This window comes from Erinaceus europaeus, chromosome 23 (genome assembly GCF_950295315.1).
Source record: "Erinaceus europaeus chromosome 23, mEriEur2.1, whole genome shotgun sequence".
Taxonomy (NCBI): Eukaryota; Metazoa; Chordata; class Mammalia; order Eulipotyphla; family Erinaceidae; genus Erinaceus; species Erinaceus europaeus.
The window spans coordinates 2,553,665-2,568,674 of record NC_080184.1 but is presented as its reverse complement, the minus strand read 5'-3'; the positions used below and the strand labels follow the sequence as shown (position 1 = coordinate 2,568,674).

At 46.3% G+C, this 15,010-nt stretch overlaps 1 protein-coding gene across 1 annotated transcript in view; it reads right to left on the bottom strand.

Moving 5' to 3' along the window:
* VAV1 (vav guanine nucleotide exchange factor 1) overlaps positions 1–15,010 on the bottom strand; it is a 77,994-nt gene that overhangs the window by 15,181 nt on the left and 47,803 nt on the right. The window contains exons 19-22 of the mRNA XM_060181563.1: positions 14,930–14,972; positions 11,647–11,783; positions 10,098–10,163; positions 6,711–6,742 (exon numbers count right to left, since the gene is read on the bottom strand). Coding sequence (XP_060037546.1) covers positions 6,711–6,742; positions 10,098–10,163; positions 11,647–11,783; positions 14,930–14,972 — 278 coding nt within the window. The remainder of the gene's footprint in view (positions 1–6,710; positions 6,743–10,097; positions 10,164–11,646; positions 11,784–14,929; positions 14,973–15,010) is intronic.

Genomic DNA, 15,010 nt, shown 5'->3' with positions numbered 1-15,010 from the left:
GGATGGATGGATGGATGGATGGGTGATGAGTGGATAGATGGATGATGGACAGATGGGTGAATGAATGAATAGGAACAGAATTGAAAGCCCAGAACTAAACCCCCACGCCTATGGACATCTAATCTTTGATAAAGGGGGCCCAAAGTATTAAATGGAGGAAGGAGGTTCTCTTCAACAAATGGTTCTGGGAAAACTGGGTTGAAATGTGCAGAAGAATGAAACTGAAAAGAAAAAAAAAAAGGAATGAAACTGAACCACCTTATCTCACCAGAAACAAAAATCAACTCCCAATGGATCAAGGACCTGTATGTTAGACCAGAAACTATCAAATACTTAGAGGAAAACATTGGTGGAACACTTTCCCACCTAAACCTCAAGGACATCTTTGATGATACAAATCCAGTTGCAAGGAAGACTGAAGCAGAAAACAAATCAATGGGACTGCATCTAATTGAAAGGCTTCTGCACAGCCAAAGAAACTATCACACAAACCAAGAGACCCCTCACAGAATGGGAGAAGATCTTCACATGCCAGACATCAGACAAGAGACTAATCACCAAAATATACAAAGAGCTTGGCAAACTTAGCACCAAAAAAGCATATGACCCAGTAATTCCTCTCCTAGGGATATACCCCAAGGACGCAATAAGACCCAACCAAAAAGAGGTGTGTACTCCTATGTTCATAGCAGCACAATTCATAATAGCTAAAACCTGGAAGCAACCCAGGTGCCCAACAACAGATGAGTGGCTGAGAAAGCTGTGGTATATATACACAATGGAATACTATGCAGCTATCAAGAACAATGAACCCACCTTCTCTGACCCATCCTGGATGGAGCTTAGAAGGAATTATGTTAAGTGAGCTAAGTCAGAAAGACAAAGATGAGTATGGGATGATCCCACTCATCAATAGAAGTTGAGACAGAAGATCAGAAAGGGAAACTCAAAGCAGGATTTGACTGAATTTGGAGTAGGGCACCCAAGTAAAAACCCTGGGTGGAGGGTGAGGGTGGATGTTTGGCTTTTTCTTGCCACCAGGGTTCTCACTGGGACTCATTGCTGGCACTCCGAATCCACTGCTCCTGGCAGACTTCCCCTCCCCTATTTTTACTTGATAGGACAGAAAGAAATTGAGAGGAGACAAAAAGATAGAGAAGGAGAGAGACAAAGAGACACCCACAGGACTTGATTCACTGTAAAGCTTCCCCTCACCCCCACAGGTGGGGAGCAGGGATTCGAACCTGGATCCTTGCGCATGGTAATGTGTACGCTCAACCAAGTGTGTCACTGCCTGGCCTCCATGACATTTTTATTTTAAAGATTTATATTATTCATATGAATTTGAAGAGAGAAGAAGGAGAAGGAGAAGGAGGAGGAGGAGGAGGAGAGAGAGAGGGAGAGAAGACATAACATTACTCTGGTCTGTGTGGTGCCAGGGATTAAACCAGAATCGCAAGTCCTGTACTCTACCAGTTTATTGGCTTCCCTGGTCACAAATATTAATAATAGTTTTCAAAAGAAGGGTCTCAGGAGGTAGTTCAAGGGTAGAGCATGGGATGGCTTGTCAGCATTGAAAATACCTGGGTTCAATCCCTTGTCTTATATATGCCAGAGCAGAGTAAAGCTTTAATAAATCTCTGTCTGTCTCTCTCTCATATTAGATATATAAATATAGAGGTATAGATAGACATAATATATATCTATATATATACACATACAGGGAGAGAGAGAGAGGTAGAGATAGATATCTTTCTCCCATAGGACCTTGCCCTCAACGTGGATCAACATGGTAGAGAATGTTCCATCCTTTGAAGGGAGGCTGGACAACATACTCTATGCTCCACCTGAGGGAGATGGGTCCTGATATTGGGGCAGCTTGGAACGTTCCTACTCACGACCACAGAATGTGAGCTCAGATCTACAGGGATGCAGAGGCCACACAGGCTCGTAAGCTGAATATGGGCCCCGGATCACATCAAATCGATGGGGTTTACAGTCAACAGTATTTATACCCCTTTCCCATATTAGGGAGCTACTCTCTTCCCTGATGCAGCTTTCTGGTCCTTTTTCCAGCCAAGACATCATCTCCCCAGATAATAACTTGGGTCCATCTGCATATCAGATTTCAGGCTCAGGCAAAAAAAAAAAAGTAGTATAGCCACAGGCCCTTTGGAATATAACTAAAATATGCCTACTAGCTATCTACAAAACAGAGACCCCCAACTCTTCATCTGCAACATTCTAGCCTTTAGGTTCATGATTAGTCAACAATGTGTTTGGCTTTATATGTTAACTTTTCTTTCAGCCACCAGGTTCCAGATGCTAGCAGGATGCCGACCAGACTTCCCTGGACAGACGACCCCACCAATGTGTCCTGGAGCTCCGCTTCCCCAGAGCCCTGCCCCACTAGGGAAAGAGACAGACAGGCTGGGAGTATGGATCCACCTGTCAACACCCATGTTCAGCGGGGAAGCAATTATAGAATCCAGACCTTCCACCTTCTGCATCCCACAATGACCCTGGGTCCATGCTCCCAGAGGGATAAAGAATAGGAAAGCTATCAGGGGAGGGGATGGGATACGGAATTCTGGTGGTGGGAATTGTGTGGAGTTGTTCCCCTCTTATCTTATGGTTTTTCTCAGTGTTTCCTTTTTATAAATAAAAAGTAAAAAAAAAAACCTGAGTCATCAAAACAAAAGCAATAGAATTTTAATAGTGTTACCAAAAAAAAAAAAATGGAGACAACAGCAAAAAAAAAAAAAAGCCAGAGACCTCCCCCCTCCATAAAAAAAAAAAAAAGAAGTACTAATTTGTGTGGCAATGTGGAAAAAAGACATTTTTTTTAAAAAAATATGCTGAGTAGACAAAACCAGTCACCATCTCCAGAAAGGGCAGTCCGCAGACAGGAAGTTTCATGTTCTCAGGCCGCGGGGGTGCAAGGAGGGGTGGGGGTGGTGGGAAGGGCATTTCCCCTGGCGGGTGAAAATCTTTGGAACCAGCTAGATGGTGACAATTTCTCGCCTTTTGTGCATGGAATAGATGACATTAAAAAATAAAGCCAGCAGGATGCCGACCAGACTTCCCTGGACAGACGACCCCACCAATGTGTCCTGGAGCTCCACTTCCCCAGAGCTCTGCCCCACTAGGGAAAGAGACAGACAGGCTGGGGGTATGGATCCACCTGTCAACACCCATGTTCAGCGGGGAAGCAATTCCAGAAGCCAGACCTTCCACCTTCTGCATCCCACAATGACCCTGGGTCCACACTCCCAGAGGGATAAAGAATAGGAAAGCTATCAGGGGAGGGGATGGGATATGGAGTTCTGGTGGTGGGAATTGGGTGAAGTTGTACCCCTCTTATCCTATGGTTTTGTTAATGTCTCCTTTTAAAAATAAATTAAAAATAAATAGATAAAGATGATGGGAGTCGGGCAGTAGCGCAGCAGGTTAAGCGCAGTTGGCGCAAAGCGCAAGGACCGGCATAAGGATCCCAGTTCGAGCCCCCGGTTCCCCACCTGCAGGGGAGTCGCTTCCCAGGTGGCGAAGCAGGTCTGCAGGTGTCTGTCTTTCTCTCCCCCTCTCTGTCTTCCCCTCCTCTCTCCATTTCTCTCTGTCCTATCTAACAACGATGACATTAGTAACAACAATAACTATAGCAACAAGCACAACAACAAGGGCCTAACGTGTTGGATGTTGTAGCTGACGTGAGTCTCTCTCTGTCACCTCTTTTTCTGGTCACCAGGTCCTCACAGGGGTGTGTGTGTGTGTGTGTGTGTGTGTGTGTGTGTGTGTGTGTGTGTGTGTGTGTGGTGGGTCACCTCCCCGCCCCGAGACCAGGGTTTGAATCTTGGCTCTGATGTGTATCTGTTCTCTACCTTCAGGAACTGACTTTGCTGCCCTGAATCCAAATTTCCTCTTCTGGAAAGAGGAAGGTGAAACTGAAGAAGGTTTCTTTATTTATTTATTCTTTTTGCTGTGGTGGCTTCTTGTAGCAGTTGGCATAGAGGAAATGGAAGCGTTGAGATGCTCTCTCTCTCTCTCTGTCTCTCATTTTTTAAATTTAATTTATATTATCTCTCTTTATTTGGATAGAGACAACCAGAAATCAATAGGGAAGGGGAGAGAGAGAGGGAAAGAGACAGAGAGACACCTGCAGCCCTGCTTCACCACTCGTGAAGCTTTCCCCCATAGGTGGGGACTGGAGGCTTGAACCCGGGTCCTTGCGCACTGTAACGTGCTGTCAATCATGTACAGCACCACCTAGCCCCTCTCTGTCTCTCATTAATAAATAGATATTTACAAAAAAACCTGTTGTGGGTGGGGAAGACAGCATCATAGTTCTGCAAAGAGACTCTCCTGCCTGAGGCTCCAAAGTCCCAGGTTCGATGCCCTGCACCACCCACCATCAGCCAGAGCTTAGTTTTTGGTAAGAAAAGAAAAGAAACAGTGGGGGCAGGGGAGATAGCATCATTGTTGTGCAAAAAATTCTCCTGCCTGAGTCTCTGAGGTCCCAGGTTCAATCCTGAGCTCTACCATCAGCCAGAGCTGAGCAGGGCTCTGGTCTCTCCCTACCTATCTAAATAAATAAATATTCTTGATTAAACAGAAGACTAAGACTTATTTTTTCCCCACCAGGATTATCACTGAGGCTAGGTGCTGACAGTACGTATCCACCACTCCTGGTGACCATTTCTTCCTTTTTCTTTTCTTTCCCTTTCTTCCTCTCTTTCTTTCTTTCTTTCTTTCTTTCTTTCTTTCTTTCTTTTTTCTCATTTGCTAAGACAGAGAAATTGAGAAGCGCAGAGAGGATAGAGTCAGAGAGGGAAAGAGAGACACCTGCAGACCTGTTTTACCACTCGAAAAGCTTTCCCCTCCACAGGTGGGAGAGACTGAGATTGTGCCTGTCACAGCCACACCAAGATTAGAAATGTTAAAACATGGGGGAAATGAGGTTTTTGTTAGTTTGTTTGTAGAGCCGGAGTGTGAGGACACACACACAATTTCTCAACTCTGGGCTACTTATTTTTCATTCACATAGATTATTAGATAGATAGATAGATGATAGATAGATAGATGATAGATAGATAGATAGATGATAGATAGATAGATAGATGATAGATAGATAGATGATAGATAGATGATAGATAGATAGATAGATAGATAGATAGATAGATGATAGATAGATAGATGATAGATAGATAGATAGATAGATAGATGGATAGATAGATGGATAGATAGATAGGTGGTGCAAGGACCGGCCTAAGGATCCCGGTTCGAGCCCCCGGCTCCCCACCTGCAGGGGAGTCGCTTCCCAGGCGGTGAAGCAGGTCTGCAGGTGTCTGTCTGTCTCTCCCCCTCTCTGTCTTCCCCTCCTCTCTCCATTTCTCTCTGTCCTAGCCAACAACGATGACAGCAATAACAAGAGTAACAATAATAACTACAATAACAATAGAAAACAACAAGGGCAACAAAAGGGCAAAAAAACAAAAAAGACAGACAGGGAAGCCAGGTGGTGGCACAGCTGGTTAAGCACTCAGTTTAAAGTCCACAAAGAGCCAGGTTCAAGCCCCTGCTCCCCATCTGAAGCGGCGGCGGGGGGGGGGGGGAGCTTCCTGAGTAGTGAAGCAGGGCTGCAGGTGTCTCATTGTCTCTCTTCATCTCTGTCTCTCCCTTCCCTGTCAATTTCTCTGTCTCTATCTAATAAATAATAATAATAATGGTAAGATAGACAGAGAGATGAATGATAGAGGACAGGTAGTTAGATAAATAGATAATAGAGGATAGATGGTAAAGGGTAGATTAATAGATTATGACAGATAGAGAAATTATGATAGACAGATAGATAGATAGATAGATAGATAGATAGATAGATAGATGATAGAAATACGGGAGCTTCTCCCAGTATTATAGGGCTTTTCGAGTGGTACCAGGGCTTAAGCCTAAGCCACACACATGGTAAGGCATTTCCCTTACCCAGTGAACTCTGCCTCCAGCCCTCCCCCCCATGAATTATAGAATTGGTGAGATATTCTGAGAGCAGCTAGCAAGAAATATTAAGAGCCAACAATGCGTCTACTCCCACAAGCTGAAGACTTAACATCTCCGAGCCTGTCCAAGTTTCTTAACAACCTACGAAGCTGGCATTGTGCCCTTTCAATTTTTCCAAAGGGGGGATGTTAAAGCACAGAGAAGGCTCAGCTCCCAGTCCCAGTCCCAGGTCCCACAGCTGGTGTGTGACAGGTGTTGCAGTGAGAACTCAGACCCGAGTCAGTGGGCTCTAGAGGCCATACTGTCAGCTCGAACCCCAAAAGTAAAATTTGCAAAGTAAATTAACAAGATAGAAATAAATAAGTAACAAAGGGAAAATCGTCAAGTTGTCAATTTCTAGTGTCTCTAGTCACGTGAAAAACAAAATGCTTATTCTGTTCAATAAAAAGTAGTTTGTGTGCTCAGAAAAAAGATTAAAAAATCAAAGGGAAAGACATCTTAAGCGTAGACGCTGCCTGACTTCTAGGGAGGCCTTCATCTCCCCAAAGCTGGGACCCCCTTTGTCCACTGAATTCTTACAAGTCCAGTCACAGCGCTGGGCCCAGCCTTCAAAACCCAGAGTTTGAACAACTATGAACAGGTTGGTCTGGAGATTCCTTAGGGTCCAACCTGGCCCCAGAGAGCCTCAGATGGGAAACATGATAAGAGGTGTTACTCACCAGAGGTGACTGGTCAGGTCCTGAGGGGGACCCTGGAGACAGAGACAAAGACCTAGATTTAGACCCAGCTCTGCGGCAGAATGCAAGGTACTCCATCCATCCATCATTCCATCCATCCATCCATCCATCCATCCAATCATATGTACTTCTTACCATCCATTCACCCATTCACCTAGTTTTGATCCCTCTATCCATCCATCCATTCATGTAGCATCCATCTATCTATCCATCCATCCATCCATCCATCCACTACTCCACTCATCTAGCCATTTATGCATCCATTCACACATCTATCTAATCATTTCATCTATCCATCCATCCATCCATCCATCCATCCATCCATCCAGTCATATGTACTTCTTACCATCCATTCACCCATTCACCTAGTTTTGATCCTGCTATCCATCCATCCATCCATTCATGTAGCATCCATCCATCTATCCATCCATCCATCCATCCATCCACCCATCCATCCACTAGCCATTTATGCATCCTTTCACACATCTATCTAATCATTCCATCCATCAATCCATCTATCCATCCATCCATCCATCCATCCATCCGTCCCTCCCACCCTCCATTCAATTTTCCATCCACTAATCCAGTCCTCAATTCATTCCTTCACCTACACTTCCATCTAGTCACTCACCTACCCATTCATTCATTCATTCATTCATTCATTCATTTATTCATCTATCATTTACTGGGTGCTCATCCCAGCGCCTTTATTGTAATGAGACAGGAGGGGGCTAGGATGAGTATACCTTTAAGTAGAGCTACATTTGGAGGGAGAAATCGGGAAAAAAAAACAACACTTGGATTCTGGCTTAAAGACGTCACACAGAATGGGGCCGGGTGGCGGTGCACGTGTTACAATACGTAAATAAAGATCATTTAAAAAAATTTAAAAAAAATAGGTCACATAGATAGATGGATGACGGATGAGCTAATAGCTTAAATAGATGATAGAAAAATGAACAGATAAGAATATGACAGGGAGTCGATAGAAAAAATGATAATCTACACACATACACATAGCTGGCAGATGCTTGTCTGCATATTTGACCAACAGGTAGATAAACAAAGCTGACCAACACAGATGCATAGTTGACTGGCTGGTAGGTAGGGAGGTACACAGATAACGGACAGATACATGGGTAGTGTGAGGCGTACGGGCAACTAACAGAGGGAGAGAGAAACATACATATCAAAACATGCCTATTTCTGAGGAGACGGTCCTATCTGTGGACACCAGCTGCTGTATTTGCAATGAATGATGGGGTGGGAACCCGTAAAACAACTCCGCTGTCAATCCCAAGTCAGATCACCATCATCCATCCACCCATCCATCCACCCATCCATCCATCCATCAAGGCCATCAATCCATCCATTCATTCACTCATTCATCAATTCCTGCCATCCATCCATCCACCTATCTATTCCATCCATCCATCCATCCATCCGTCCCTCCCACCCTCCATTCAATTTTCCATCCACTAATCCAGTCCTCAATTCATTCCTTCACCTACACTTCCATCTAGTCACTCACCTACCCATTCATTCATTCATTCATTCATTCATTCATTCATTCATTTATTCATCTATCATTTACTGGGTGCTCATCCCAGCGCCTTTATTGTAATGAGACAGGAGGGGGCTAGGATGAGTATACCTTTAAGTAGAGCTACATTTGGAGGGAGAAATCGGGAAAAAAAAACAACACTTGGATTCTGGCTTAAAGACGTCACACAGAATGGGGCCGGGTGGCGGTGCACGTGTTACAATACGTAAATAAAGATCATTTAAAAAAATTTAAAAAAAATAGGTCACATAGATAGATGGATGACGGATGAGCTAATAGCTTAAATAGATGATAGAAAAATGAACAGATAAGAATATGACAGGGAGTCGATAGAAAAAATGATAATCTACACACATACACATAGCTGGCAGATGCTTGTCTGCATATTTGACCAACAGGTAGATAAACAAAGCTGACCAACACAGATGCATAGTTGACTGGCTGGTAGGTAGGGAGGTACACAGATAATGGACAGATACATGGGTAGTGTGAGGCGTACGGGCAACTAACAGAGGGAGAGAGAAACATACATATCAAAACATGCCTATTTCTGAGGAGACGGTCCTATCTGTGGACACCGGCTGCTGTATTTGCAATGAATGATGGGGTGGGAACCCGTAAAACAACTCCGCTGTCAATCCCAAGTCAGATCACCATCATCCATCCACCCATCCATCCACCCATCCATCCATCCATCCATCCATCCATCCATCAAGGCCATCAATCCATCCATTCATTCACTCATTCATCAATTCCTGCCATCCATCCATCCACCTATCTATTCCATCCATCCATCCATCCATCCATTCCATCCACCCATCCATCAATTCCATCCATCCATTCATCATCCATCCCTCCACCCATCCATTCACTCATACATCATACAATCCATCAATCCATCCATTCATCCATCCATCCATCCACCTATCCATTTCATCCATCCACCTATCCATTCCATCCATCCACCCATACATCAATTCCATCCGTCCATCCATCATCCATCCATTTACCCATACATCATATAATCCATCCATCCATCCATCCTTCCATCCATTCATTCACCCAAACATCATCCATCCATCCATCCATCCATCTACCCATCCATCAATTCCATCCGTCCATCCATCATCCATGCATCTATCAATTCCATCTACCCATCCATGAATTTCATCCATCCACCCATCCATCCATCCATCCATCCATCCACCCATCCATGAATCTCATCCATCCATCCATGAATCTCATCCATCCATCCACCATCCACCCATCCATGAATCTCATCCATCTATCCATCCACCCACCCACCTACCCGTCCATGAATCTCATCCATCCATCCACCACCCACCCATCCGTGAATCTCATCCATCCATCCACCATCCACCCATCCATGAATCTCATCCATCCATCCACCCACCCACCTACCCATCCATGAATCTCATCCATCCATCCACCATCCACCCATCCATGAATCTCATCCATCCATCCACCATCCACCCATCCATGAATCTCATCCATCCATCCACCATCCACCCATCCATGAATCTCATCCATCCATCCACCATCCACCCATCCATGAATCTCATCCATCCATCCACCATCCACCCATCCATGAATCTCATCCATCCATCCACCATCCACCCATCCATGAATCTCATCCATCCATCCACCATCCACCCATCCATGAATCTCATCCATCCATCCACCATCCACCCATCCATGAATCTCATCCATCCATCCACCATCCACCCATCCATGAATCTCATCCATCCATCCACCATCCACCCATCCATGCCCCAATCACTCACATAGACGTAGGGTTTGACCCGGTTACAGGGAAACCAGCCAACTTCATTGGTTGCTGTATTTCTGCCCTAGGAAAGAAAGGAAGGTATTAAACTGAGAAATGACCATGCGCCCTTGTGTGTGTAAACCTTCTCACTCAGTGCCCACTCCGCCTGTCTGCCTCCACTCTATGATCCAGAGAGCTGGGGATCAAATCACCACAATTTCCAGGGGAAGACAGAAAGAGAGAGAGGGAGAGGGAGAAGGAGAGAGAGAGAGAGAGAGAGAAAGAGAGGCTGACGCACCACTCCCTCTGTCTCGAACTCTCACCCTCAGTCTAAAGGAAAGAAAAAATGGCTTCTGGTAGCAGTGGAGTCATGCAGACACCGAGCGCCAGCAATAACCATGGAGGAAAAAAAAAATCATTCCTGAGACTTCAAGATCCCAGGTTCAACCCACAGCACCACTATAAGCCAGAGCTGAGCAGCGCTCTGCTCTAACATCTCTATTTCTTTTACAAAATATTTTGATTATCTTTATTTATTTATTGGCTAAAGACAGAAAGAAATCAAGAGGGAGGGTCGGGCGGTAGCGCAGCGGGTTAAGCACACGTGGCGCTAAGCGCAAGGACCGGCATAAGGATCCCGGTTCGAGCCCCCGGCTCCCCACCTGCAGGGGAGTCGCTTCACAGGCAGTGAAGCAGGTCTGCAGATGTCTGTCTTTCTCTCCCCCTCTCTGTCTTCCCCTCCTCTCTCCATTTCTCTCTGTCCTATCTAACAATGACGACATCAATAATAACAATAATAATAACTACAACAAAACTGCAACAAAAGGGGGAAAAAATGGCCTCCAGGAGCAGTGGATTCATGGTGCGGGCACCGAGCCCCAGCAATAACCCTGGACGCAAAAAAAAAAAAGAAGAAAGAAAGAAGAAAGAACTCAAGAGGGATAGAGATAAATCAAGAGATAGAGAGGGAGAGAGACAGAGAGACACCTGCAGCCCTGCTTCACCACTCGCAAAGCTTTCCCCCTGCAGGTGGGGACCGGGGACTCGAGCCTGGGTCCTTGTGCACTGTAACGTGTGCGCTCAACCAAGTTCGCCACCACCGGACCCATGTTATCCCGATCTCTGTCTCTCTGTATCCGGGGCTCAGTGCATGAACTACAAATCCATGGCTTCTAGCGGCCATGGATTTTTTTTTTTCATTTTATTGAGTAGGGCAGATAGAAATTGAGAAAGGAGGTGGGGGAGATAGAGACGGAGAGACACCTGCAGCCCTGCTTCAGCACTTGTGAAGCTTCCCCCACAGGTGGGGACCAGGGGCTCGAACCTGGGTCCTTCTGCACCGTGATGGGGATGCTTAACCAGGTGTGCCGCCACCTGGCCACCCCCAGAACGTCACCCCTGCCTACACCACCCTCCCCACCGTACCCCCTTCCAGACCAGCCTCCCTGGGTACAGTTTTGAGAGAGGGCGTTTTGGGGAACCCAGTTCTAGAAGCAATCAGCACCCTGGGGCCCCTCTCCAGCTCTCCCCCTATCCCACCCCACCTCCAACACCCCAACTGATACCTCCCACCAGTTGTGTTCGGCTTCAGCCTTGGTGAGTTCCACAATGTCGCCGGAGTTGAGCCTCAGAAAGGGTCCAAAGGCCCCGGGCGGTGGGGGCACCCCATAATATTCCTGGCAGACCTCCATTTTGGGCAGACCTGGAGGGGACAGGTGACAACCCAGCAGGGTGCAGGGCATTGAGCTGTCAGAAGGAGGGGAGGGGACATCCCCTCCTCTCTCCATGTCTCTCTGTCCTATCCAACAACGAACGACATCAACAGTAACAATAATAACCACAACGAGGCTACAACAACAAACGGGGGGGAAAATGGCCTCCAGGAGTCGTGGATTCATGGTGCGGGCACCGAGCCCAGCAATAACCCTGGAGGAAGAAAGAAAGAAAGAAAGAGATCAAGAGGTATAGAGATAAATCAAGAAATAGAGCTTGGCAGAGAGCCGCTGTGTAAAAGCTAAAAGCCTCTCGGCCTCATGGCCTGGGAGGCGGTGCAGCGGGTAGAGCTGGACTCTCAGTCCTGAGTTGGATCCTTGGCATAGCAGGTGCTGGGGGATATGCAGTGGTTCAGCCCTTTCTTTTCCTTCTAAATAAATAAATAAATAAATAAATAAACAAACAGGGGGCCAGGTGGTGGTGTATCCAGTTACGTGCACGTAGCACTAAGAATAAGGATCCGGGTTCGAGCCCACCCTCTCCCCCCACTCCGCTCTCCATTTGCTGGGTGGGGGGGAGTCGCTTCACAGGCAGTGAAGCAGCAGGTCTGCAGGTGTCTATCTTCCTCTCTTCTCCTCCTCCTCTCTCTCTCTCTGTCTCTCTCTCTCTCTCCATCTCTCTGTTTCTCTCTGTTCTATCCAATAAAAATGGGGGTGGGAGGGGGAAATGGCCATGAAAAGCCTGGGTTTGTAGTGCAGGCACTGAGCCCCAGCGGTAACCCTGAGGGTAAAATAAATAACAAATAAATAAATAAATAAATGTTTTACAATTGGGGGCTGGGGTGATGGCACACCTGGTTGAGTGCACCTGTTACAATGCACAAAGACCCAGGTTCAAGCCCCCCAGTCCCCACCTGCAGGGGGAAAACTTCATGAGTGGTGAAGCAGGTCTGCAGGTGTCTCCCTCTCCTCTCTCTCTCTCTCTCTCTCTCTCCCTTTCCTCTGGATATCTGGCTGTTTCTAGCCAATACACAAAGATAAATAATTAAAAAATAATAATTGAGGGTCTGGGAAGAGGTAAGAGGTACCGTGAATACAGTAATGGACTCTCAAGCATGAGGTCCCAAGTTCGATCCCTGGCATTGTGAAGACCCACAGGGATGCCAGAAAGACAGACAGAAAGATAGAAAGACACACCTCAGTGCCGTAGCTTCCCTCAGGGAGGTAGGTGGGAGGCCAGGCTCAAACCTGGACCCTGCACATGACAGGGCAGCACACTATCTGACTGAGCTATGTTGCTGGCCCTGGGTTTTAATGTCCCAGCATTGCAAAGAAAGAAGGTGCTTGCAATGTCTCTCACTGCCCTTTCTGTGAGCTTCTAGGATATAAAGGGTGTGTGTTTTTTTTCTTGATTTACCCCCTTTTAAAAGAATATGTATGTTAATTTGAATAGAGACAGAAAAATTGAGAGGGGAGAGGGACATGGAGGTAGAAAGTGAGAGAGACAGACAGAGATGCAGAGAGAGAAAGAGACCTACAGTACAACTTTGCTACCTGTGGAACTTCTCTCTTGCAGGTGGGGGCCTGAACCTGAGTCCTTGTGTACCAAAACATATGCACTCTACCAGGTCCACCACCTCCTGGCCCTGTTTATTTTTTTAATGAGTTATTTCAGATAGATTTACAAAATGATGGCTAACAGTACAATTCCACATCGTTCCCACCACCAGAGTCCTGTGTCCCTATTCCCTCCATTGGAAACTGCAGTGGTTCTCCTAAGGCCACAGAGATGGACTATTCTATAAATAAATAAATAAATAAATAAATAAATAAATAAATAAATACTTGCCATTTTTTTCCCTAGGGTCCTGCCCTCTCTTCCTTCCTAAGTCACACCTGCTCCTGTCACTACTTCTGAGTGTTCCTCCTTTTTTTTCCTCTCCTCTCTCCGGATCCTGATGGAATTGGAGTTCAGAGCCCTCTAGGCATCTTCCCCTGACATTTCTACTTATTTATTTTCCCTTTTGTTGCCCTTGTTGTTTTACTGTGGTAGTCATTATGGCTGTCGTCATTGTTGGGTAGGACAGAGAGAAATGGAGAGAGGAGGGGAAGACAGAGAGGGGGAGAGAAAGACAGACACCTGCAGACCTGCTTCACTGCCTGGGAAGCGACTCCCCTGCAGGTGGGGAGCCGGGGGCTCAAACCGGGATACTTATGCCGGTCCTTGCGCTTTGCACCACTGGTGCTTAACCTGCTGCTCCACCGCCTGACTCCCCCAAATTCTTTATGGGGAGTAGAAGGTGGACTGTAATTGCTTCTCCGCTGGACATGGGTGTTGGCAGGTGGATCCATGCTCCCAGCCTGTCTGTCTTTCCCTAGTGGGGCAGGGCTCTGGGGAGGTGAGGCTCCAGGACACACTGGTGAGGTTGTCTGCCCGGGGAGTTCAAGTTCAGACTGACAAACACTCGGAGGTTACACAGATTTTTTTTTAAATAAATTCTTTCTCAGTGGGACATGACAAAGTCCTTAATAGGATTGCAGAGATCTATTCCCCACCCTGGGGTACGTCCCAGACCTCCTCCTGCCCCTGTCACCCATCATCCATCATCCATTCACTGTCTGTCCATCCATCCACCATCCATCCATCATCCATCCACCACCTGACCGTACATTATCATCCATCCACCCATCTAGCTATCCACCTATATATTCATTCTATCAATATATCACCTCTATATCCATCCATCCATCCATCCATCCATCCATCCATTCATTCATCTAACTATTCAATAATCTATTCATCCATCCATCCATATATCCATCCATTAATTCATTCATCTAGCTACTCATTAATCCATCCATCCATCCATCCATCCATCCATCCATCCACCCATCCATCTAACTACCCATTCAGTTGGCCATCCATTCATTTAATCATCCATCAGTCCTTCCTTCCTTCCTTCCTTCCTTCCTTCCTTCCTTCCTTCCTTCCTTCCTTCCTTCTTCCACCCTTCCTACTTTTTTTTCCTTCCATCCATTCATCTAACCATGTATCTAACCATTCATCTATCATTCATGTCTCCACCCCAGGCATGGATCCCCCGCCCCGAACTCTTTGGGGCAGAAGCTGACTCACCCAGCTCATTCTTTTTCTCCTGAGCCCTGCGGTACAGCTTGTCCTGCGGAGAAACAGAAGGACTCATGGGGGAACTCACGG